General features: G+C 44.9%; 1 protein-coding gene across 1 annotated transcript in view; it reads left to right on the top strand.

The window, feature by feature from the left end:
* Positions 1–26,257, top strand: part of LOC138488651 (uncharacterized) — a 488,897-nt gene that overhangs the window by 128,659 nt on the left and 333,981 nt on the right. Inside the window, exon 2 of the mRNA XM_069615813.1 lies at positions 16,060–16,616. Within this exon, the coding sequence (XP_069471914.1) occupies positions 16,060–16,616 (557 nt within the window). The remainder of the gene's footprint in view (positions 1–16,059; positions 16,617–26,257) is intronic.

Below are 26,257 nucleotides of genomic sequence, written 5' to 3'. Positions count from 1 at the left end.
TAGAGACTGTCAAACGAAGACTTGCTGCCTGCAAGGGACCAGCAACTGCAGAGCTGCCGCAGCCCGCCAGGCACACATGACCCAAACACAGAGAGAGACACAAGACCGACCAGGAGACACCAGATCTAACCCTGAAGGTACCCGGGTTACCGGAACGGTTGGTGGGAGCACCAAAAGGGTCGCAGAGGCAATAGGAGGGGAATCAAGGAAAGGTTTCCGATTACAGGGGAAAGTCCCCATAGTGTATCAAAAGGCACTAATAATCACGCTGACGGTGGCATAGAGAACCAGGGTCTGGTACCCTCAACCAAAAAGGAATGTCTGTCCTCTACTTTATAGCAGTACTTAGCAATGGAGTGAGCTAAGTCTGTCAGAAGAAAAACAAAGAGAAACGCAACATAATTCATCTTCTTCGTGGCAGTACCTGGCAGGAGAATGTACCATGTCTGCCATACTGAACATTGTGTTGAAAAGCCAGGGGAAGGAAGTAATTCCCACTGGTTATGTGAACTGTGAAACAAAGCCTGAGAAAAGGCTAGTGGAAGAGAGACATTCCCTTGGCATTGTGAAAATACTGAGAACAAGACACCTGGAGAAGGGAGGGGGTCCTGTTGCCCAAAAGTGCAGAAACCACTTTGGGCAATAAGGAATGTTGACGTTTGAACTGGACTTTTTTTGTGCATGGAAAGGGATTGAGACGTCGTTCCTTCAGCTAAAGATCCCACCAAAGACGTTGAACTGTGATCCGTTGTACAGAAGAAGGGAGCCATTCTTCTGGACCAAGAAGATCCACCACTTTAGTTTAGCTACAAGTGTAAGGGACAGAAGTAGGGTTTTGACACAGGACGGTGGACTCTAGATTTTCATGGACATCCTGATTGAATCCTTAGCGTTTTAGTTGAGGTATGGAAACCCCTTTTAGAGTTAAGTTTTCTCTTTTATTTCTGGTATACTAAAATTATGCTAACAATCGTGCCACCTGTGTCAGTCTCCTCCCACTGCAGCCTTACATAATGTAATAAATGTGCATCTATACATACGTGTACCAGGGTGCAAAATTTGAAGTTGAAGGCCACTAGCCACACGCAAAACCACTTGCCCCCATTTGTGAAGCAGTGCAGCGGTCAGATTCGGTTTCGGCTTTTGGAAAACTTACATTTCTTGTTTGCGCACAGGCAATTTACATCTCTCGTCGGACGACGCAAACTGCATGTTTGTGTATCATGCATGCAAGCGTATTATGAGTAAGGAACTCCTGGTGGCAACAGTAAAGACAGACAAGTGATCACAGTTCAAGGGTGTTTATTAAACTATGTGCAGGTTGGAAAAACGCCTAATCTAACCTAAATCTAAAATGGGAGCAAGCTACGACCATCAAAGAATAACGCAGTCCTAGTGGCGTCTTATGAAATAAAAGGGCCCATACTAAGAAAAACATATTGCCAATCCTTATGCCAAATACAAAAGAGTGTGGGATAAGGTTCACAAGAAAGAAAGAAACAAACAAAGAAGTGTTCGCAAATGATAAATCAGGATGTGATAGCCGGGGGTCTCCGTTCCCCACGTTTTGTGCATGGGACAAGGTGGGACTCGCGCTCAAGGTTTCCCAGCCCGAGATAACAATTCTGCTCTAAGATATCAGGACCGTCTGTGGTTAAGTCTCTTTTCAATAAAAAGTCTCTTGCCTTCGAGAATCTGATGTGTTCGAAACAATAAACAAAAGTTCCATTCCACATGTACGTTGGGTGATTGTTTTCACCCCTGGCTCCCCCTCTTCCGGGCTCAGACCCCTCTCAAATCTCAGCCTCCCTCTGTCGGGTTCACTATGACTTTTCAGAATAATCTGCGACATTCACGAGTCTTAATGTCTTTTTAAACAGTTCACTGTGGACACCCCTCTGCCGGGTTCACTTTCGTCAACACACTGTTCATCGGGACTTGAGGCTTCTCCCTGTTCTATCGGCATCCCTCCATCGGGTTCACTGTTGCCAATTCTTTCCTTTTATTTTCTCTTGATGTGGGATTCACTTCCCTTGGGTTTTCACTGGTTTGTCGGTCAAAGACTTTCAACTGTACAGGGGATTTTGCGAGACCCCTGTATGACCACTTTGACCTTTTCCTGATGGCTCTCCTAGGGCCTTCTGGTATCGGTAGTTCTAACAAATGCGAAATCAACCAGAGTATCTCGAATGAACGCCCACGTGGTGCCGGACCCCTCTGCAGCTGGTTTTCCCTCAATGTTCACAGTTCTTTGAACTTTTCTTAACTTGTCACTTTGCTACTTTAATTCAACAGAGTTTGGTTTCTTATCGGTTTTCCCCTCAACTCACCGTCTGTGATTTTGGCTTTCCTCGTATCTGGAGTCAAGGACGGTACCATGGTAGCAGGCGTCTTTCTCTGTCCTGCTTATCAGCGTCGGCATGCTCCGTGTACAGTTGACATCTGCTGCAACACACTCGGGCTATTGTTTGCGGTTTTATGATTCCTTACATGGAGGCTTTGCAGGTCTGGGTCGGAACGGGCAAGGTTGCTTCTCTCCTCGTTACTCTCTCACTTCTCGTCACCTTTCTCTTCCTCTTGAACTGCTGTGCTTGGATAGCTCTCTCGTCGTGCGCTCTGCCTTTCTCATATCATGCTCTTGTTCTCCACCTTTTATCCCTGTAGGGAAGGGACAGTGCCGCCAGGTGTGTGTGATTCTGGTCATTTGCCTTACCCTTGTGTTGGGACATGTCTGGTAAACGGCTCTGGTTTTAGCCCGTTGTCTTTTGTGATGTGCGAATGTGTTCGGGTCAGAAAAGGGGAGCGTAGAGTATGAGTATCCCACGTGGTAGAATGGGGAAAATGTGTTAGAAGAAGGGGAATACCGCGTCTCGCCCCTTGGTGTCCCGCTTCCACTGCCCGAGGACCCCCCATCCAGGTGATCCTCCCTCCCTGGTACACCGCCAGGAACTGGATCCACTAGCGATGGCCATGTCCTGGCCACCTGAATGACAGATCCCCGGGGACTAGTCAGTGATATACCTTCAGGTTTCTCACATGTCACATGTCGCTCTGTGTGAAATCGGCCTGTGGTGCACAGAATGCCAGTGCGAAGTTCTCATGAGATGAAATAGTTTGCCTGTGTGTTTGGTGGTGGGGGGTGGGGGGGGTTGATAGGACTCCAGATTCCTCATTACAGGTAGAAATGGGATTGAGTGCAAAATCCAGCTGTTTTCCACTGATGCCAGAAATTTCACAGGGCCTTACTCTCCAACTCCCTCCTGATCTCACAGCTCCCAGTACTTCCCCTGCCTCTCACCTCCTGGGATCACATTTCTCTCAAGAAGTCGAGTAGTTTCTTATGCTGCGTATTGTGCTACCTACATTGATGTAGATTCCAGGAGTTTTAACACAATTCCATTAAACTAGATCACTTGTATTATGAATCTTTGGATTTCAAATACATTTTCAGATATTTAGGCAATATGACCCGAGGACAGGGGGCATTACCAGTCAGCTTTTTACAAGCTCATTGACCGTCGCTGGGTACTAATACTGAATATTGCCCTGCATAAAGCGCAGGTACTTTAAACATGTTGGCCAACTATGCTCATTTCTTAAAATTAACACGGAATAATGAAGCAATCTCGTGTAATTAATGTACACGTCCAATGTTGAATTTCCTTAGGGCCTTTTGTGCTTGTTAATTGGACGCACTTCTAAATTATAATTAGTTCCTGCATCAGTGCTACTATGTACTTATGAAGGTGAAAAGTCATTTTCTGTTTGCTTTTTTTTCGGATTCGTGCTGAAGGAACTTTGGGGAAATTGAGGTAATGGAACACATACATGGTGGACGTGTTAGAAACAAATCTGTTTTATGGAAGAAATCCTAAATTCATTCGTGGATTTCGGGGACCTGAACCCAATTGGTAAAATTGTTTACCTCTCGGCGCTTGCTGCAATCACAGCCTCCTGCATGTGGAATCTTTCTTTAGTGATGTGTTTGCAAAGCTTGTTTCACATATTTGTGATGAAGAGAGTCATTCTTTTTGAATGTGGACCATATGGCGGGTACATAGTAATTATCATCAAGCCCTTAAGGGCTTAACATCTAGCACTTGCTTCTTTGTGGGATGGGAGGAAGGGAAGGGAAATGGGGCTAATAAAAAGTCCCTGTCACTAAATTAGCAAGGCAATGAGGTTAGGCCTCACTATGAAAACCAGGCCATGGTTTTCTTTATCTATACAGGATTACCAATATTGCTGAGGTCTGAGCTGGGGTGATCGTGCCCGCAACTCCAATGGTGTTTGGGAGTAAAGGGGAGACTGATATGGAGATTTGCATTACTGTCATTTTCGTTTAAAGCCTGAAAACCACAATCAAAATAACTCTGCACCAAATGACATAACCGGATCTGCATAAAAGTATTTCTTGTTTGGTCAGGAAATCTTCAGTCGAAGTTTAACTTCAAAATGAACGGTTTCAAAACTCTAAAAACATCCCATTAGGGATGGCAGTGTTATTTAAAGAGGCCCCATGGCCTCTAAAATTTTAGTCGCCCAAGTGCAATTTTCACTCACCATTTGCGAGTGCAAATTTTGCACCCTGCGTGTACAGTTCGTATAGAAAAGCTTCATTGATTCTGAGCATGTGTTGTAAGTATGTGTATCGTTGGTGTCTGGCATGGGATTGCATGGTGTGTAAGTAGCGTGTGACTGTTTGATTGATATTTTATTTGTATCACGCTTGTACACAAGTGTTTCAGAGAGCGACGCGGCAAGGGAGGGGAACAAGGGAGAACAAAACAACGATCTTACTAGGCCCAGTGACAATGAGAACGCACAAGTGCATGAGAGAGGGAAAGGGGAAAGTGCATGAGAGTTGGGGAGAAAGTGGAAAGTTCTGAGCAAAGAAATAAAAATAAATAATAAAAAGCAACAAACAGTGGTAGTGCAACCAACAAGTGGTAAGTGATAGGTTTAAGGCAACAGACAGGGTATGTCTAAGTGCAGAAAAAGGGGGGGCTGTAGGGTTACAGATACAGACCCCAGTTCAAGGGATTGCCAGGAAGCAGTGCAGGTGGGTAGCAGGGTGAGCTGGTACCTGGGCCCGAAAGTCAGAGGGAAACCAGGTGCACGATGTCGAGACAGAGCAGATCAGCAGGGGAGAAGAGGAGCGAAGGCAGAAGCAAAAGAGGAAGATCTTGAGGTGCTTCCGGAACCGGAGATGGTTCTCCTCAAGTTTCAGAGTGGCAGGGAGGCTGTTCCTGAGGGAGGCCCCAGCCGAAGACAGAGATCTACCCCAAGCTCGTTTGACTGACGCTGAGGGAGTCGGAGTTGGAGGTGGAGGAGCAAAGAGCTTGGGAGGGAAGGTATTGACGGAGGGACAGCTGAAGGTATTTTGGACCCAGGCCTCAGAAAGCTTTGTGGACAATGCAAAGGGTCTTGAAATTAATCCTTGCAGCCACAGGGAGCCAGTCGAGGAATTTCAGGGCTGGAGAGATATGATCTCAGGGCTTGAGGCCAAGGACAAGTCTTGCAGTCCTGTTCTGGATAAGTTGCAAAGGGAGGAGAGTAGAAGCAGGTAGAATTAGAAAGAGGCTGTTGCAATAATCCAACCTAGAGAGAACCAGGGCTCGAGAGACTGTAAGCTTCTGGTGGAAGGAAAGGAAAGGCAGAATACCTCTGTGGAGGTGCAGTAGGAAGCTTGAATTTTTAGAGACCTCGGAGATGTGGGCAGAGAAGGAAAGCGTGGAGTCAAAGATGACCCAGAGGTTCTTAGCCTCTCAGGTGGGGGTAGGAGGAGTGCCAAGGGAGGCTGGCCAAAGAGTGACGGGAAAGGAGGGTGAAGGAGGATCTCCGTCTTGCTGGCATTCAGGCAGAGATCATTGGCAGCACACCAATCTTGAATGGCAGATAGACAATCGGAGATGAGAGAAGGAGAAGAGGTGGCAGAGGGAAACCTGAAAATGAGTTGTCATCAGCATAGCACTGAAAATTGGAGCAGAAAATGGCAATGCAGTGGTCGAGAATTGCCAGGTATTGGTTGAAAAGCCAGGGTGAGAGGTTAGACCCCTGGGGAACACTGCAGGTAGAAATGGAGATGGATGAAAGGAAGGACCCAAGTTGGACCTGGGAGGGTCGATCAGAGAGGAAAGAGGTCAGCCAGGCCAGAGCCTGATCAGTGATACCGAGGTTGTCACGGAGATGGTTGAGCAGGATGGTATGGTTGATCGTGTCGTAGGCGAAGAGAGATTGAGTAGTATGAGGACAGAAGGGATGGGATGTTAGAGTCCAGGTTGGAGAGCATATCTTCCCGGATGTTGAGGAGAGCAGTTTCCGTGTCTCTGGCCGCTCTAAAGCCAGACTGATGAGTTTGGTATACAGTCGTGAAATGCACAGGTCATGTAGATATTGAAACTCACATTATAGAGGGGTTTGAGCTTTTATATATATATATATGAGGCGTTTAAGAGTTGTAAATTACGTATATGTATTAACTGTAAATCTCCTGAAAACTGACATTAAAGTCCGTCCAGACAATGTGCATTTTCATGCATATATTAGTGTACATATACGGAATGTCCATCTCCTACACATCTATACAAGATGTACATTAATTCTGCTTACGTATTTTACACCTGCTATAAGTATCAAAGCTCACATTAAAGAGGTCTAAGTTTGATGTCCGATTTTGGTATGTATAAAAGGCCTGCAAGTCGTACATTTCGTACATGCATGCAATTTACATCTATTATGTCATATGAAAACTGACATCCTGTTTTGAGTTTTCGTTTGTATAGTAGCGTACATGTACAAAATGTACTTCTTCTACTTGTATGCGTACATTTCATATAAAAGATGCAAATTCTTTTGGTGCATGCGTGATCTATAGAAAAGCCTTCGATCGTTAACGGCTCCAAATTGACCATGTCTATTTTCAAATTGTTTTTTCAATCCACCAATTTTTGCTGATATCTAGGTACATGCCAAAAATCTTACAGAGAAGCCAGCCATTGTGAGATTTTTTTTATTTGGTCTGAAAAGGTGTTTTTCCCTATGAGAGAACCCCATGTAAAAAGCTTTTCAAAACACGATCAAAACATATTTTTTTTAATTATGAAGCCATCCATGAAAACATTGTCATGTGCTAGCGCAATGTATATGTGTGTTTTGTATATGTATGTTGTGTGTGTATATATTGTGACGAATCCAAGGAGTTGGTCCACTCTCCCCCAATGGGGATCCACCCCTTTTGAGATTAGGGAGGTGAGCCCGCTATGTTAAACAACCTTTAGGGGAGAGGGTAAGCAGGGTCCCTCTGGAGGTGACTCTCTTCCCCCCCCCTCCTTAGAGGACAGGGAAACCCCAAAGTCACCACCTACCGCCTTCACGGTGGATGCGGGAAATAAAATGTGTGGGAACCCTTCTACAATGGTTGGCTCGACTTGGAACCAAACATCATTTAATCATCTACAGGGAAAACAGCAGAACAATGGAAAAACTAGGCTGCTGAAGTTACGTCAGGTGAGGAACCAATCAGGAAGGAGTATCCATGCAGCACGCAGATTTTAATTCTGCCTCGGCTCACGTTAAGAGGGTAGATGCTCTTAGAGAGAGCACGCCAGATGTGGTATCTCACCTTGAGGTCTGCACTAGGAGAGTGCAATGCCTCCTGGTAGGCGAGAAAGCAGAGCCATGGGGTATTGCAGCTTGAGCGAGAACGAAGTACCTCAGCGTGCAGAGGCATCCCGGAGGAACCACCACCCCCAACCTACCACACCAGCACTGGTTGTCAGATACAGGAATGTGGTGTTGGTAGGTGGGCGTCAAGGCCAGAGGAAAGAGCCCTAGAGTGGAGAGAAACTGGGAGAACCTCAGAGTGGGCAGAAGGAGGGAAAAGAACCCAGAGTGGTGAAAGGGGAAGCATACCACAGAGTGGGGAGTATGAAGGCGAAGGGCCCCAGAGTAGACCGAGACCGAACACCCCTGAAGGGGGGAGCAAGATGGAGAAGCTCCATAGTGGCGAGAGAAACCCCAAGAAGTGGGGGAGAAACCGAGAGCCCTCAGTGGGGAGATGAACCGAAGGCAGAGAAGCTCCAGTGTGGGGAGAGAAAAGGGAGCAGCGCCAATGTGGTTAAGAAAGTGAGAAGCCCCAGAGTGGGGAGAGTAATCAAAGGAAACTCTGATGTGGGGGAGAAATGGAATAACCCCAGAGTGGGGAAAGAAGCTGAAAGGAACCCAGAGATGGGAAAAGAACAGAGAAGCCATGGTGTGGGTAAATACCAAGAAGCCCCAGAGGGGGTGGGGGATTGGAAGAAACTACAAGAAGCCCCAAAGTGGGGAAATGAGACCGGGAAGCCTAATTTGGGTGAAAGAACGGGGGATCCCAGAGTGGGAAATGAGCCCCAAGAGAGAAGGACTGAGATGCACACGTTTTAAGGAGAACCAGAGGAACCCAGTTGGAACCTAGAGACGGTGCTCCAGCCATACACGAACTATGCGTTTTGGACTTTAAACATGGGTGAAGAGACCGAAGGATGGGGGCCAGAAGCCAGCAGCCCTCCATTTCCTTTGGTCAAGGCCCAAAAGTCCGTCTTGGTTGATTTTTTATATTTTCTTTTGGGAAGCAGGAAGAGAAAGTAGGACAGAGGACTTCATTTACGTTTTACCATCTTGATACACAGATGATTACCCCTTGGTTCCTTCCTTTGTTTAGAGTAGGATAATATCACAGATTTAGAGAAATATTAGACCTTTTCAAATTGGAGGGAAAAATAAACCTTTTGAAAATCGTATCTGCTTGTCTGTCTCCTGATTTTTTCTTTTCACATCTGGGGAACACTGTTAACTGTTTCACTTTTGTTTCAGTATTCTAACATTTTGGCCCTATTTACCACTCGTCTCTGCTTTGCCGTTTTTTTTGGCATCAGACAACGTTAGGATTCTCGTTATATCATTAAACATGTTTTCTGGGATACGACTGACTAGCCATATTTGCACTTGCACTTTATTCTCAAGTCTTTTGAATTGCAGACTGGGAGATTATTGTACATTAATGCACTTGCACTTTATTATGCATTACTGTTGTGCATGTGTTTGTGTTGCTGCTACAATCTTACATTTGCATTTGCACTTTACGCTTATGTGGCTACATTTACAGAATAGTTCCATTGATATATCTGTTTAAGCACTTTATGTCTAGTAGTACTGTATGCCTTCCCTTCTTCTATACCTTGTTAATTTGGGGACTTGTAATTACAAATGCATTTGAACTTTATTATCATCAATGGCTGTATTTGTACTTTCCCTGTGATTGTATTAAAGCACTTGCACCTGCACTTTATGTCCATGCGTTTACATCTGCATTAGCACTTTATGCTCAGTGACATTTAATGTTCTTTATCTCTGTGTATTATGCATTTACTTTTGTATTTTAGCTAATATGTGCTTTATTTTGGGCAATTTAACGCTTTTTTGCTTGCATTACATGCATTATAGTGCTGTCTACGCACTATATTGTGGGTCCTCTACTTTTCGCAGGGCCTTTTGTTTAACAACATTGCTATCTATTTTTATTGTGATAAGCCGTGACTGGCCACAATTGACAGACTTTTTTTGTACATTTCTATGGTATTTTTAGTAACCTCTCCTTAGGTCATGTTTTTCCCACTTTGGGTTTACTACGTTGCTCTTATCTGTGAGCCGTATCTTGCCTTATTTCTCCTTGACCAGTTTATGTTCCATTAACAGTATCTATACCTGACACCTTGTAAGATGGCCGCCACGGTCCGTGTACATGGTATCAAATTTTGTAGGTGGTTGAAACAGTGGTAGGACTATGCCTGCTTTTTTATTAAAATTGCAGCCTGTGTTCCCCTTATGTGACCAAGCGCTCAGGGAAGTGCGAAATGCATCGTTCCAGGATTACCCTGTGGCGTCCTGCCTGTCTGCCTTATGTTTGCTGTCATGTCATTTTTGAAAATGAATGTCTATTTCATATGTAAACAAAACATGTGCAATACCAAACATTCAAATGATTCCGCAACTTTTTATAGCATATTAATATGTTGATCTCTGTGGCAGCAGGTAGAAGTATGCCTATCATCACAGGCCATTCATTCCTCCACACCAACTCTGAATCACATTACAAAAAGTGCAGAGAAAAGCATGGAATAGCTTAACATCTCACACAAAGGACCAGAGGAGCCAAGTGATAGCAAAGTGTGTCTGTGGTTTGGTTTTATAAGGGGCCAATGGGGGTGGGTGCAGAGGAGTACAGGGAGGGGGGGGTAGATGCTGGGGGCAGGGAAAGAATTCAAGTTATTTAAAAAAGAGATGTGCGCACCAGGTACCGTTCTTAAGCACTAGCTTTGAGACTGTAGCTACAGAGGGCTGTTCTATTTGCCATAACACATACATATATATGCCATTCCCTATACTATATATATTTCTGTGGCTTGTGGATCTGCTTAGAGGCCTACTTTGTATCATCAGAAGCTAAATTTGTGATTTGCTATATATCCTTCCCCAGTGGTAACTCCTGTTTATCGGGTGTGGCTTGATGCTGTTGAGGTAATTTTAGCTCAAACTTATTTAATCTTTTTCAAATCATGAAGGGGAGTCCTGTTGCTGGTAATTAGTGAAGCAATGATTGGTTAACAAAGTTTTATCAAGGTTTAATGGGTGCTCTTTGCCCTGAGCCGAACATCTGCTGCAATAACCAAGCCTTTACATCCAAAGCCCTAGGCCACCAGTAACAAAATAAAGGAGTAAAAGACCACCACCACCAATAACAAGACTCACCTTTGGGGCCTGAGGCACAGATCCCTGAATCACAGACTTGAACATTTGCCGTCCTGGGCCTCCATTCTTCCGCACTGAGAAAGTGGGCATGGTTTAATCCCCTACTTTTAACATCTGCACTAACATACAAGGGCCAGATTGGCCAGGGAAAGACCAATGGCAGAAGACATGGCGGTATGAAAAGCAAGAGCAGGACGTTTAATTTGTGGGTAATTCAGGTGAGGTCAGTTGAGTTGGAGGACCAAGAAACCAGCAGATGGGAGTGGCAGATTCTGCAGGCGTTGTGTGCAGAAGGTGAGTTATTAGCTTTGTGGGTGCAAGGGTATTACTGTGTGAATGAGTGTAACTGTGAAATGAGTGAAGATAGGTGTTTTGTTTTTAGTGTAAGGAGTGTTTGTGAAGTGGCTGTGTGAGGGAAAGAAGGGTACATTGTAGAGTGGGTCGAGTAGTAGTGGGAGGAGGAGGAGGAGGAGGAGGAGGAGGAGGAGGAGTAGTAGTAGTAGAGGTGGGAGGATAATGGTAGCAGGATCAAGGTAGTAGTGGCAGTAGGAGAGTGGTAGTTGCAAAAGGAGGAGATTTGAAGTGAAGACGGGAAGTAGAGCAGTGGATTGGGAGGAGCAGGGTGCAGGTGAGAAGTAGGAGTGAAAGATGGACTAAAGGGGGTGGAAGTAAGTTGGAAGGGGTACGGTAGTAAGAGTAGAAGGGCAGAGGTGGTTGTTGATGAAAAAGTTGAATCACAGTGAGGGGCACTAGCTGACTCACATTAGAATACTTAAAACTGGATAGAGTGGGGGCAGCTGGGAAGTCCCCGAGGGAGGTTAGACAGCTGGCATTTAGGGAGACATCGCAAGTGTAAGACAAGCACATAGACAGTAGGGGGGTTACCGTTCGATAGCACGGAATGGGGATACGGACGCCTAGGTTAGGGAACAGATTCCACAGGACACAAGAAAGGGACGGCTGTGGGTGCCCCAAATAAACCTTAATTAGCACCCTGGGGCAGGCGCCACAGTCAATCAGGATACTCAATGCGGATGAATCTCATGGTATAAGCCTGCATTCTGATAAACCTTGGAGCTGCCAGGGCTCGCCCCGGTATTTTGCCTCCCTGCAGTCGCCACTTCTCTCCACGCGCCTCGCCTTCCCGCCCCTCCCGCTTAACCTGAAGAGGTTGGGCACCGCAGTGCTTCTCTCTGGCCTATTAACTCAGGGAAGCCATCCATAAAGACCCTTGAACTGTACGGAGTCTCTGAATATTTATGTGTCATTTGTGACAGTATGCTTTTATGTATAGTGCATAATGATATGATTGTAATAACTAGTTCAGTAGGTCACCACTACAGACTTTTCAATGCCTGCAAGATGTGGTTGATTTTCTTTAAATTCAAATCGAGCCTCGCTGAAAGGTGTCCTATTTATTTTGCATTTATTTCGTTTGAAAACTAAACTAAAATATCTAATTCCTTCTGGTGTGTGACTTGGAGTGGGAGAATTGCATGAGCATTCAAAGCTGCTCCTTTGTGTTTTTCAAGATTGTCCTGTTTTGGGAGAATTAAAGATTGAGATTGAACAAGACTAGAGGATCATTACTTTCTCTGATAGTGTGGGTTCATCTCCCAGTACCTGTCGACATTTGAAGCATATGGTCTGTATGGTTGTACTTCCAGATACCAGAATCTCCAATTTGTACCTTTCAAGCACATGTAATGAGAATGCACTTTTGGTTTCTTTCCCTGATTAATGTGAACAGTTGGATTCCGCTCCCCACAATTTAACTTCATCTGTGTTTCTAAGTTTTAATTTTTTCTTTCATTTGTTTGCCATTTTGTCTGACTTAATGAGACTTCATATCCCTACTATTCACTCATTCACATGTTAACTAAATTGTTGTTTCAGCTAATAGTCTGTTACCGTAATGGTGACATTTGTTAATACTTATCAGTGCAAAATCACTCCTTTTATTAAAAAAAAAAAAAGTAGCTAACCAGTTCTCCATTTGAATAGATGTACTATATAGAAAACCTGCTGTCCAATTCAGGAGTGGAAATTAGATAATTTCTTTCAATCGAGTGACATTTGATTGAGAGCTGCATAAAAGGATCAGGAGAATAGCCCTTGGTAGCGTTCAGAATGACTCAGTGTCAGGAATAGGGTTTGGGCAAGCCACAGCGTCTGTATGAAAAGAAATGAGATGGAACTACACTTGCCAGCAGGCTGTGGGGCGTGTTGTAGTTCCAGTAGACTTGCGCCGCGAGCCAGCTGCATGTCATTAAGAGGCTACTAAATCGTCGGCCGCCCATGCTGTACAATCGTTAATTATCAGCACCCGTGCACAGCGTTTTGCAGATGGAACACACGAGGAGGCTGGCTGGTATGCAGACGGTAATGTCCGGGCCGCGGTGGTGGGCAGCGAGAATCCAGGCGGTCTGCGCTCATAACACTGACTATGCTGCCTGTCCGGGTCGCAGCGGTGAGCAGCAGGGGGCACAGTGATACCACAGCGTCATTCTACGAAGTTCGGGTGATCTTCCGAGTCACCCGGACACACAGATAAGTGCTTCAGCATTTTGTTTCATTGGTTGGCGCAGGGCGCTTTGAGTTTCTGTTGGTTAATCCTCGTCTGGGGGAAATGCCTAATCTTTCAAGCTAAGACTGGTATCCTTACAAGGGGTGCAGGTTATAAGTTGGTTAACCCAGGACATCTAGGACGTGTCTCACAGTAGTTTAGGTGTCAAAAGTCTAAATAGCTCGTGCACCTGTAGGTGTTTCAGAGCCTCTTCACATAGAAACGATGCTTTATGTCGCTTTGCTAGCCCAATGGGCCATGTGTCATGTTTCTTCATCATAGGGAAAGCTCCCTTGTCTGTTCCATACATCTTGCTGCTACCTTCATGACTGGAATGTGGGCCCATGTTGTTGTTATGTCTGTATGTTGACAAGTCATCTTCTTTTGTTATGTGCACGCCATCTTCCATTATGTTGTTTATTTATGTAGTTACGTAGGAGTGATGTAGGAAAAGGCAGTAACAAGTGTGGAGGTCAGGATTAGGAGTATAGACTTTTCAGTAGTAAGCATATGTGCTAGATGCATAAATATGTATGTTTTTTTCTTCCCCACCTTCCCTTTGTCGGTCCACACCCTTTCCCTAACTCCGTTTCCCCACCACCCCCCCATTGACTGCCACGTGGTTCTTTCTCTATGTTAATATTCAGACGCCCGTGCCAACCACGGTGGGAGGGTCGATATATTCGGCTTGTGTGGTTCGGGAGAGGGGGTCGATACCCTATCATCCCTTTTCTAGTATTGACATCCCTTTACTAGTATTGACACAAAGTACCTACAGTTGAGAATTCATTGGGAATTGTAATGATTAAACTGAAAGTAGTCAAACTGGACCCCCTGCATATAAATGCTGTTTTCTTCTTTCTTCATCTCTTCGGTTGGCCTCTATTTAGAGAACGTTCTCTTATCACTATTTTTGTGAAATTGGATGTGTTTGTGTGCGTGTGTGTGATTTTCATTTTTTCTTTTTTCTTTTTAATTGGCTTGAGTTTTAAACTGAAGACCTCAGGGTGCCATACTAATGGTCCAGTGAACATGTTCTCCAGACAATTGAAAACCATGATGTATCTTCTTAGGAAATATTGTATCTTTCTTTCAAACATTGAGGAAAACAATGTGTGGTGTACATATTTGGAAAAGGAACTCGAGAGTGCAAGGTAAGTATCTGATGGTGCTCTGGCACCTCAATTAAATTATTATCATAACTGGAAAGCCAGACTTTGCACAGTAGATCAAATGAGGAGACAGTGTGCACTAGGACATTGGCGGAGTAGAATGGGACGCAATAAAGTCGGTGACACTTATGAATAGTGGGCGAAAGGTTTTCTTTTTGTGGATAAGGGATTGGGGATTGGAGCATTTGGTGGGCTCCATTTCTAGCAGTTCTGCAGTGGTTCACGGTGATTTCTCCAGAATCAACATGTTCCATTTGCAGCCTTATGACCCGGATCCTATGGAATCGGGCTGTATTGAGGATGTTCCTAATTTCTGTAAACAATTGACAGATCTTGTTTTAACGAACCTTATTTGCCACAGAGTGAGGAGCACTGGCAGACCACAGTGTGATGGGAAAAGGGTCCCCCTATAGAAGGCTTGGTAACCTTTGTAGAAAAAAATATATCCTGAGTAATCAACTTTGTCAGACCACTTCTTACCCTAGCCCTTCCCAGCCCCTTACCCTTCCTATGACCCACCCTCCTTCAAGAGGGTTTAATATTGGTGACAATAAGACTAACCTATAATTTTGCACAGTTACCAAACTGATGTGTGGCTCAAGATGTACTAGTTAACCTTTCATCTATGCCTTATAACTTCTGTAAACTTCTGTTCAAATAAAGTTTATATACCGATTTAATATGGAGTATTTCAAATGATTTTTTAGGGCAATTGTGGAGTCTAGACTAGCAAGTGAATCTTACCTGCAACGTTTATTTGGCACTACATTTCTGAACGTTTACTGTCCGTAAGTGTTGTTAACTATGCCATGCTCATTCCAAGGCCATAGATTGTGTTGTATCTTGGCCTGGTGAAATTGCAGGTGGAGGGATATATCTGCGGGCTTAAGGGTGTGGTATGCATGCTACTCTTGTTTCTTGGCTTGAACAAAAATCTTCTATACAGAATGTTGTGCCCTGCGTTGTCACATTGAGCCAACGGATTGCTCACTATTCTGACCATGCTGAGCAATGAACCAAGAGTAAAGTGATAACTCCAGTGAGTTAAGTGTAACTTTTGTAGTGCTGGGATGTGAAGCTGTTTTTGAGACGCAAACATGTTCATAATGGTGGAAGGAGAGCGGAAACAATACATGTTCTACAATTAATAGATTTTGGAATATCTTCTAACATAAACCTAGCTTAATGTAACATTTGAAGAGGAAAATAATTTTTGAAAAACTGTTCTTGTGGAACTCAATGACCAATCCAGACTGGAATTATTCAGCAGCGTAATCCAGAGCATCTACTAACTGTTTACCTGTATGACGCCAATCGTTTGGTTTGTGAAACATGCTACACAAAGTTGTGACTTTTAAATTGAGGTCTGTACGAAGCGTAATAAAAAGATGTTTCTTAAATGCTGTGGTACAGGTGTCATTTCCTGCATACCGCTCTGTGGGTAGGTTAATAAGTGGGAGATGTGAACTGCTCCTACTGTATGTCCATATGGAGTTCTTTGAAACGGTTGAACACTCTATTTTACCCCTACAGGTACAAAACACTGGTCAAAAGTAACCAAGAACTGTTCATCAATGAAAGTATACCCAAGGTTAAGCAAAAAACATACAGTGCAGTAGGACAGTCTTCAAGCTTCTCTAAAGATCAATCAAATGCTACTGATGCCACTGTGCGCACCTTGGAAATCAATTTGAATAATTTGGAGTCTGTTGTCGAAAAGCCCACGCATTGCAGCACTGTTTTATCGACCCATTCAGAACACATCGCCAATCCGGTTTGTGGAAGCGTTGCCTTTTACCAGACGGAGAATGCAAACACTGAGTATGTCACTGATGTAGTAAACTGGCAAAGAAAGCTCGAGGAGTCCCTTGTGTCAGAAGTTGCTGAGGATGATTACGCCACAGGGACTTCGAATGAGTGTTCGGAAGAAAATTCAGGTTCAGGTGAATTTGAACCACAACATTCAGAAGTTGACAGCAAAGATGGAAATGTCTTAAGTATTGAAAAAAAACTCTGCAATAATTGCTGCAAGCTGTACTATAAAACCTCAAAAGATCCATCTGCATCAATAAAAGAGCGTAATATTGTAGGTAAGTTGACTTTTATTAAACAAGCTGCCTATACAAAGTTGAAGCCATTACCTAATTTGAAGTCGTATGTATGTTTTAATGCATAAATGTTGTCCCATCATTTGGGTGGGGGTGAGTGTGGATCTTTGTTAGTATTGCTTTTCCTATTACTTGGGTCAAATCATTTCTTTTTTTATATATATGTATACAAAACCCTTTGCAGATTTGGCTGGAGTGATCTTTGCTTGCTTGCTTGCTACCAACTATAGAAGATGCATACAAGAGAAGTGCCCTGGTAGTTAGCTGCTCCATCACGCATAATGCATGCATCCTGGAGAAAACTGACAGCAGTGTCCATTTTGTAAGGGTCAGTGGAGCAGTTGAAGTTGGTGAAAGATTTGCTGAATGTTGCGCGACAGGGAGTACTTAGTTTCCTGGCTGCTTGGGACAGCGATGGCCATCCTCCTTTGTTCTGGAAAGAATTGTCCTATTTATTTTGCTTTCATTATGGTCTCTATTTGTATGCTTACGGCATAAACAAATACTAGACAAAGTAATCTGACTTCCATTTGCTGCCCTGTTCATGTAAATCTATAAGAATTAAGTTATCAATCCATAATGGCTGAGCAAATTCTGCTGTCATTTCAAGAATGCTACTCCTTGAGACTGAACAGCTGTCAAGTAGGGGTTCTGAGCAGACCCCGGAAAGAGGAGCTGCAGGTAGTCACTATTTATTTCCTTCATCTTTTGTGCTCCCATGCCCTATTGGCATTGTGTCCAATTCTCCCCACTGTTCTGTTCTGTAACAAAGCCTCCCCACATTGTGCAGCCTCCATAGGAAAAAGTTTTTGTTTGTGCATGCAGGAGTTTCAGGTAAGTGAATCTGAGTGAGTGTGTGTTTGTGAAGGGGGAGGTGTGCGTATGTTTATTTAAAATTACTCGACACTTGATTCATTGGGGTTCTGTAATATGCGGTTGTAATTCCTCCAGCTGTGCTTCGCATGTCAGCTCCGTATGCTAGCCAAATCAACTTCACAAAACGGAAGGTTCCCCATTTCTGATCAACGGTTCATATTTGTTACTGTAACATTGCCCGTCAAAAGCCTCCCTTGCTCTAGAACAAGGGTCTCCAACCTTTTACGTTAGCTAGAGCTACTTGTAGTGGAGGCCAACAGTGGAGAGCTACTAGCGGGGATATTTATAAACCTCTGAATTTTTACCAATATTTTTTGGCCCAATTATTTCCTCTCTATAAACAGATGGAATAACATATACCTTCACGATTATATTAAGAACTTCAAAAACCTCTTTGTTGCATTATTATTTATTAGTAGTTGTTTCAAAAAGACAGATATTTGTTGGACTACCACACAAATATCATGTAATTTGTGTGCCCTTCCTTTGCGTTTTATGCAGTCTTTCTACATGCTAGGCACACTATTGTTTTCCAAATGTGCATTTCACACTTCCATAAAAAAAACAAAAGTAATTTCCAAATTAAAAAATGCTGCTTGCGTTCACTAGTTTTCGCTGAAATGTTTTTTTTGTCAGACACCACACATACTCTGTTATTTGTGTGCCCCTCTGTGTTTTAGCACAGGTTATATTTGTAAAGATGTTATATGCTTGTCAAACTGGTTAATCGCAAATAAATGCTTCTGTTGTGCTGACAGCAGGTTTTAGGAAATTTAAACTGTGGGTTCATGGGTGCCAACTTTTGATTTTCACTACAGGGGCAGAACTATCCCCACCTCCATCCTGAATATAAGCAAGCAACCAGCCCAACCCATACCCTGGCCAAACACATTTTATAGCACTTTTTCTACGATTCCAGTGCTATGCGGACGACACTCAGCTCATTTTCAGGCTACCCTCAGCCTCCTCTTCTCCCTCCCTCATCTCTGACTGCCTGTCCGCCACCCAGGAGTGGTGTGCCACCAATGATCTCTGCCTTAATGCCAGTAAGACCAAGATTCTCCTCATTGGAATACCTGCTCCCTCCTTTCCTGTCATTCTCTGGCCAGCCACCCTTGGCCCTCCTCCTGCTCCCACCTGTGAGGCTAAAAACCTCGGGGTCATCTTCGACTCCACACTCTCCTTCTCTCCTCACATCTCTGACCTAAGAAGTCACACTACCAGCTGCACCTCCTCCGAGGCATTCTTCCTTTCCTCTCCTTCCCCCAGGTGCTCAATGTCTCCAGAGCTCTGGTTCTCTCTAGGCTGGACTATTGCAACAGCCTCTTTCTAAATCTATTCATACAAAACCCTTGGCTTGGAAGGTTTGGTCTAAACTGGCGACATCCGATAGTGGTAAAAAACTGAATGTCGTAAATGTAAGTAGTCCAATAGGTCCTTAGAGTCGCGTCTCACCAAGTCGGGGGTTTAGCCAAGTACAAGACCCCTTGCTGAATAGTATGAAGTATAGGTGACCTGGAAGGAGACTGCGCCTGATTCTTGCACACAAGACTTATTTTTTTATTTTTTATTTTTTATTTTTCAGAAAAAATTGCCCTTAACGTTGATGACACGTGTTTCGGTCCTCCAAGGACCTTTTTCAAATCAGGGCTATTGATTAGTCTTATGGTCATGTAAGAGGCCCCTGTCACATAATGTGAAAGATGAGCTTCCATATGTCATTGGGATAAATCCCTGCTGTTCAGATTAAGCGCGTACAATCGCAAAGTTGCTACAAGTCTCAAGGGGGCCGAAACACGTGTCATCAACGTTAAGGGCAATTTTTTCTGAAAAATAAAAAATAAAAAAATAAGTCTTGTGTGCAAGAATCGGGCGCAGTCTCCTTCCAGGTCACCTATACTTCATACTCTTTCTAAATCTGCCTGCTTCTACTCTCCGCCCTCTGCAACTCATCCAGAATAGGACTGCAAGACTTGTCCTTGGCCTCAAGCCCAGGGATCGTATCTCTCCAAGACTAAAATCTCTGCACTGGCTCCCAGTGGCTGTGATGATTATGTTCAAACACCTCTGTATGGTCCACAAGGCCTTCTGGGGCCTCAATACCTTCAGCTCTCTCTTCCAAAATATCTTCCTTCTCAAGCTCTTCGCTCATCCGCCTCCAACTCCCTCAGGGTCAGTCGCTTCTCCAAGCAACGAGTTGTTGGTAGATCTCTTTCCTCGGCTGGGGCCTCCCTCTGGAAAAGCCTCCCTGTCTCCCTGGAACTTGAGGAAAATCATCTCCGGTTCCGCAAGCACCTCAAAACCTTTCTCTTTGCTTCTACCTTTTCTCCTCATCTCCCCTGCTGACTTCTTGGCTGATACTGAAACTGCACTGGTCACTTGCACTGGTCACCTGGCAACCCTCCCTGCTCTCAAGCCCAGCCCCCCCTACCCCCCCCAGTCGCACACCTGCACTGCCTTCCTGGCAACTCCCCGCACTTAGGGGCTGTTCTGTACCCCTACAGTTCCACCACTAGCACTTGACACTTGATGTCTGCACTACCCTTGCACTTGCCACCAGCTGGCCGGACGGTACTGATTGTCATTTATTATCCCATGTACTGCACTGTCCCCTTCCCCTAGCCCCCGCACTTTCCTCCTTCCCATGCACCTGCGCGATCTGAATGACACCTGGCCTAGTAGGATCATTGTCTGTCTTCTCTCTGTTCCCCTTCCCTTGCCTCGTCGCTCCTTGAAACACTTATGATATCATACGGCATTTAGTTTTGAATATATAACATCTCAGCATCGGTCTGTCAACCTGCTGAGCTACCCTGGTAGGCTTCTACTGGTTCCATGTAATAATGTCGCCACAAAAATCTCGCCATGCAAAAATATCGCCGAAAAATTGCCGTTTTTTGTGGCGACATTATTGCATGGAACATGCGGGGGACACCCCCGCAACCCCCAATTTTTTAAAATTTCTTTTAAAAAAATGTATTTTTTTTTTGTTTGCCCCTGTCCCCATATATATGGTCACCCATATAATATCGCCACGACCTTTTCCCGGCGATATTATTTACGGCGACTATATATATATATATATATATATATATATATATGTATGTATAATATTACCTGATACCCTTCTACTGTACAGCGTGTCTATGGGGTACTAAAAATGGGTGTACCTGAAGTCATGGAAGTGATTTAAAGTGGAAATGTACATTGTCGAGTTTGGAAAGAAGCCACATGAAAGAAATTGCACCATTTTTTAAATATTATTTTGAACATTTCCAGGCGAGCAGCAATGCTACTGTGATATTTTCATTGCGTGGTCACAATGATCCTGCCCCAACCCCTCTGACATCTCTGGCAAACAAGAGCAGCTTGCTTAAGCAAGACAGTGTCCAGGGCGCACAAGGCCAACTCTGGTACAACAGGCGCCTGCAGAAGCAGAACGCAATACTGACATATGTCAAGGAACTTGCAAGCAGCTTCATGTGGCACAGCAGCCAAGCTCCCCGCCCGCAATTGGGACGACCATGGTTCAGATCCTCATCAAGGAAAATAACCGCAAAACACAGCATTGAATAATTTAACTTAAATTGTTTCTTTTTCAGTATTTCCAGCACCGCGATCTACAGTTTGGCTCTAGAAGAAGCCTTCCCTCCGCTCTGAAGGATGCTTTAAAACGTGTGTGTCTGTGCACTGTGTTGAGTAACCTTTGCCCCTGCTCCCCACAGTTTCATCCACGTGGGATGATGTCGTTTATTAGGGGGCCTGCGATTCGCCTGCTGCCTTCAGCTAATTGTGCGCTTTTTTCTGCTGTCAGTGGGAAGTAATTTCCGCTTCTCGTGTACAGTTTTGTTGTTGAAGTCCTCCCCAGTCTAGGGTGGATCTTTAGAAAAGATTCCCACACCCCTTTGTGGTTACACGAATGCAGCTATCACTTCATATGCTTCATTTTTTGTACACCTAGAATTAAGTGTTGAGATAAGGCAGTGCCGATTGTAACTCTCACGTTAATGTGGCTATTCTATACCTGGTCAATATGATTTTTTTCATGATTTGCATTAAAACGAGCACATTTTGTTCTCCGGCGGGCAAAATGTCCCGTGTTTAAAGCATTTTGGGTGCCGTATCCTGTCCTTACAGAGAACACACACTTTGTATGTTGACACTGACTGCTCCTACATTTGTGACGGAAGACCTCGTTTCACCCAGGCTCCAGTTATTGACCAGCCTGCTGTTACTGAATTTTGTGTTCATTGATGGGACTACTGGCTGTATACATCTGGCAGGTCCCTGCTGCCCACTATTCATTTGTGGAAATGTATTCTGACCGAGGGCAATGTTAATGGCACAGGGTTATACAAGGTACTCACTGAACTCGGATGGCAATGGTGCATACTGCAGCTTTGCTACAGTTAGGTGTATGGGAAAATTCACATTTTTCACATGTGTATTTTATGGACACGTTGTTTTATCTAACGCTACTATAGCCTGGCTCTAGATTGCCATGCCATAAAGTCCATGGCAGTTGTGTTGGCCTATAATCCGTCTAAATTGTCTGTTTGGTGTATTTATATTAAATTCTCATTTTCGTACATGTCGTATGTGCTGTTCCACAATATGAATGGATGGCATTGCTTTTAGCAAGTAGAGAGTATTGGTTGGGGATCTATGGGATTATAACAAATTAAAAAACAGTTAATGAAATAACTAAACTTTTATAACGAAAACATGTAATTTTTTAAATTTTATTTCGGGGGCAATTCCCCATTTCTCCATGCTTTTAAACCCACCTCAATGTCCTCCCCACCCGTTTCAACCCTTTATCCCACCCCATGTATATATTTATTTGAAATTCGATATTTTTTCGTTATTATTGTTTAGTTATTAATGTTATTCTCTGTTTTCTATCCGGTAAAATTACTGGATACCATTTGTTAGCAGTATTGTAACATGAAACAATGTTTTCTTTGAAAATGTAACTTAAACCCAGATTACTGGTTAATGCAGAGAGTGGAAAATCTAGAAATGTAAGAGTTTATTGGTTGAAACAGATCTTTACTCCCTCCAAGCCCCTTTTATTAAAACTTGGTTATTAAGCAGTGAATTAAACAGTGAAATGCATTTATACTGTGTACATTTGTGGGGTAAACCAAGGCTTTCCAATTATAATAAGGCATTGCTTGATTTTGCTAGTGATCCCGGGTCACATCACCTTCCTGAATTCAATCAATGATGAGGTCTTCATTAGTGAAGCTGTGAAGCTGGATGTGTTCCTGCTTTGGGATAATACTGTGTCCATTGATACCGCTGCATGGGTGGTGATGAAAGAAGTCTTCAAAGAATGACATTTGAGAGAGTTAATGAATAGTTTCAATAAGGTTTCCCTTCCTCTTGTTATCAAAAAACATAGTGCCTTGTGCACATTTCCATTCCTCCAGGACTTCTTGTACATAAACAGCAACTAAAAACACGGACTCCTTTGAGGTGTTGGGGTTCTTCCTAAAGTCTTATGGACCTTAAACAGATTATCTTTTGTTAGCCCAAGCTGCTTCAGAAAGGGCAGCTCTCCACCCTGTCCTGTAAATGTTTGTCTTCTGGTGTTTGCTGAACGTTGATTCAAAAAGTGTTCATTTGTTTTTCTCAATCCCCATTTCATAGGGCAGTTGCACACTCTGGTTTCTCAGGCTCGCGTAACTTTGGCAGCTTTCCCAGCTGTTTCACAATATTCATACTTTTCTTGATCCCTCTTTCATAGGAAATGTGCACACTCTGGTTTCTCAGGCTACAGTAATCTTGAGAACGTCTACTGCCGTTACTTAGAATAATCGAATAGTTATCTTACTTAGAATAATCGAATAGTTATCGGTCCCCTGTTTATAGGGTATTTGCGCCCTCTAGTTTCTCAGGCTCCCATAATCTTTATAGCTTCTAGGGTCATCTCCCTTTTGTCGGTTTTCCTCCTGCTACCTGTCTCCGTTGCTACGGTCCGATGTATGCAGATTTTAGGGGCTCAGGCGGCTCCCTCAAGTGTTCTGGTCTTGGTGTCAGTTACTGGCCTACCGGCCCACCACTGCACATTCGTGGTCCACCAGATGAGATGCAGGGATTCCCGTCTCTGCTCCATCTTCAACTTCGGTCTGGTAGGGCGCCAACCCTACGGCGTTTGTTTAGCTGCATGCCCGGCCATCTTGCTGCCACTGGTTCCCTGGCCCAGCGTGCCTCCGGCCCTCCAGGACACCAACGATACACCTCTGTGCAGCGGTCCTCTCTGTGTGGAAGTTTCCTCTTATACACATCACAAGAATAAACAAATGGTGTCCTTCGCTGATCATAGTGTTCAGGTTGTGTTCAGCATTCCATGTAGCCAATACATGAAAAGAAGGTTCTTTTTTCTGTGAACTATAATTGCTGCAGGAGATATTAGTCTTTTCCACATGCGTATATGCAGACAAGGTGGTCTGGACTGGGAGTTCTGCTTTGGAATGGGTGTCCTTGACCCCTGGAACAAAGTCGCTCCCAGTGAGGTCCATCTTGCCCAGACCTCTAGGGAGGGTGTTGCGTAGCGGGCTCACCTCTCTAGCCTCAAAGGGGTTGGCGCCCCTGTGGGGAGAAGGGACACTGTCCAGATTCGTCACTGTGCCCTCCTTTGTAGGGATATTTTTTGTTGTATATATTTTATTTTTAACGCCTCTGGTGATATTGGACTAAAGGATTCGAACGTTGGTTGTGTAGAGGTTGCAGCTGATGGGCTGGCGGGTACGGGCGGAGAATTGCCTGGTGGATGTAAGAGCGCTAGTTTGGTGGTTAGAGTTTTTGTCCTTTCGATAGCCGTGGAGGGAGAGTGAATCGCACAGTGATTGTGACGGGGTCGGGACAGTCGTGGTGCAAGCCGGAATGGTGAATTCGGAGATGATTTTGCAGAGTTCTTTGCTTGGGTTTTTGCAGTTTAGGACTCGGGTGTTGTAGTGGGCTTTTTTTTGCTTTCCGGATTTCGGCCTTGTATTGGTACAGGTGTCGGGCCAAGGTGGCCATGCTCTCCTGGGTTTTGTCTTTCTGCCATTTGCGTTCTACATTTTTGTATAGTTGTTTAGTGGTCTTCAACTCTGGAGTGAACCATCTGGGGAAAAGGCCACGGCGGGTTGATGGTTTGCAAGGGGGTGTGAGCCGCATCAGAGATGCGTTGAGCCATGAGTCAAAGGCCTCAGGGGTTAGTTGTTTGTTGAGATGGCAGGTAGGAGGTGGAGACTGGAGGAGTGCTTCGGCTAGGTCCGGGGAGATTATTAGTTTTTTCCAGCATTTGCGTAGATTCGGAGGTTCAGATTCGAGTACGGGAAGGGGGTCGGGTGAGCGAATGGTGAACGAGAGAATGAAATGATCGGACCAGATGATAGGGGTGGGGGGCTTTAAATGAATCAGTGTGTTGGAGCTAAAGATGGCATCAAGAGTGTGTCCTTTATAGTGAGTCGGGCCATTTATGTGGGGTTGGAGATTAATTGCATCTAAACCGTCAACCAGGGAGTGTGTCATAGGGTTGGTGGGGATGTCGAGCTATATGTTGAAGTCTCCAAGAAGGGTGAGGTTGGGATGGCAATAGAGTCGCAGAGGTTGTTTGCGAATTGTCTATCGTAGCCAGGGGGTCTGTAGATTGTTAGGAAGCTGTGTGAGAGCGACGGGGAGAGGGATAATTTAACGAGGAGAGATTTGCAAGAGGGAATGGAGGGTTGGTTGTCGATGATTGAGGCGCGGAAGAGAGATTTGAAGACTAATGCTATTCCCCTCCTCTGGGGAGACGGTTCAAAGGGGGATGAGGGAGTAGTAAGGGGGAAAGGCTTCATTAGTGATTGGGGCGAAGTAGTCAGAGAACCAGGTTTCAGTGATGAAAACTAGGTCTGGTTTGACAGAAGCAGTGTCTGTTTTTTGCTACGGAGCGGGCGTTAAATAGGATGCAGTTTACATCGGTAGGCAAAGTTGGTATTGGTGCTGGAGCGGGAGGGGGCGGGGGCGGTGGCGGAGAGAGTGGGGGGAGAGGGATAGGGTGGGTGATGCTAGACGGGAATAGTGGGCGTGCTGAAAATTTGGTAGGCTTCGGGCGGGGTTGGGTGGCTGCTTGTGCTAGGATGATCAGGTTTAGTTTGGGGAGTTTGAAGGTGGGGTGTGGGCGGTTAGGAGTTTCAGTTGTAGTTGATGAGAAATCGAGGGAGAGGGGTTTCAGGAAGGGTGAAGCCACAGGGGAAGGAGGTGATTGTGGGGGATGAGGAGGTGGGTCGAGACAGGGGAGGCGAAGAGGGCTGAGAGATTGAGGGGGACCAGGTACGTTGTTTCTTTGTTGCGATTGGTGTGTGAGAGAGGGCAGGGGGGTCAGAGGAGGAGAGGGAAGCAGCTTCGGTTCTTGCTAGGGCTAGGCGCGCAGTTTTTAGGGAAGGGAAAGGGTGTGGTTGGGGGGGGGAAGGTGGCAGGGGTTTGAGGGCAGGGCGGGGGGTGGGTGATTGCAGGGCGGGGTGTGCCAGGTATGATAGTGAGGGGAGCGGGCGTGGTTAACTTTGGCTGGTCGGTGGTGCTGTTCAGGGGAGGGGTGGTCTTAGGGTGATTGGCTCGCCATCTTGCCCCTCTGGCTTGGTGTTTGGAGAGGGGAATGGCCGGGAGTGGGTAGGAGGGTGGGGTGGTTTGGGAAGGGGGGCACAGGGGGAAGGCAGATCGGGAAGTGGGGGCAGTCCACGGGGGTCGTTTCCGACAGACTCTGGTGGCGGAGT

The sequence above is a fragment of the Ambystoma mexicanum genome, chromosome 9 (assembly GCF_040938575.1).
Source record: "Ambystoma mexicanum isolate Mex_15411 chromosome 9, UKY_AmexF1_1, whole genome shotgun sequence".
Classification (NCBI taxonomy): Eukaryota; Metazoa; Chordata; class Amphibia; order Caudata; family Ambystomatidae; genus Ambystoma; species Ambystoma mexicanum.
Note: the sequence above shows the minus strand (reverse complement) of the source record. Positions and strands in the feature narration are given on the sequence as shown.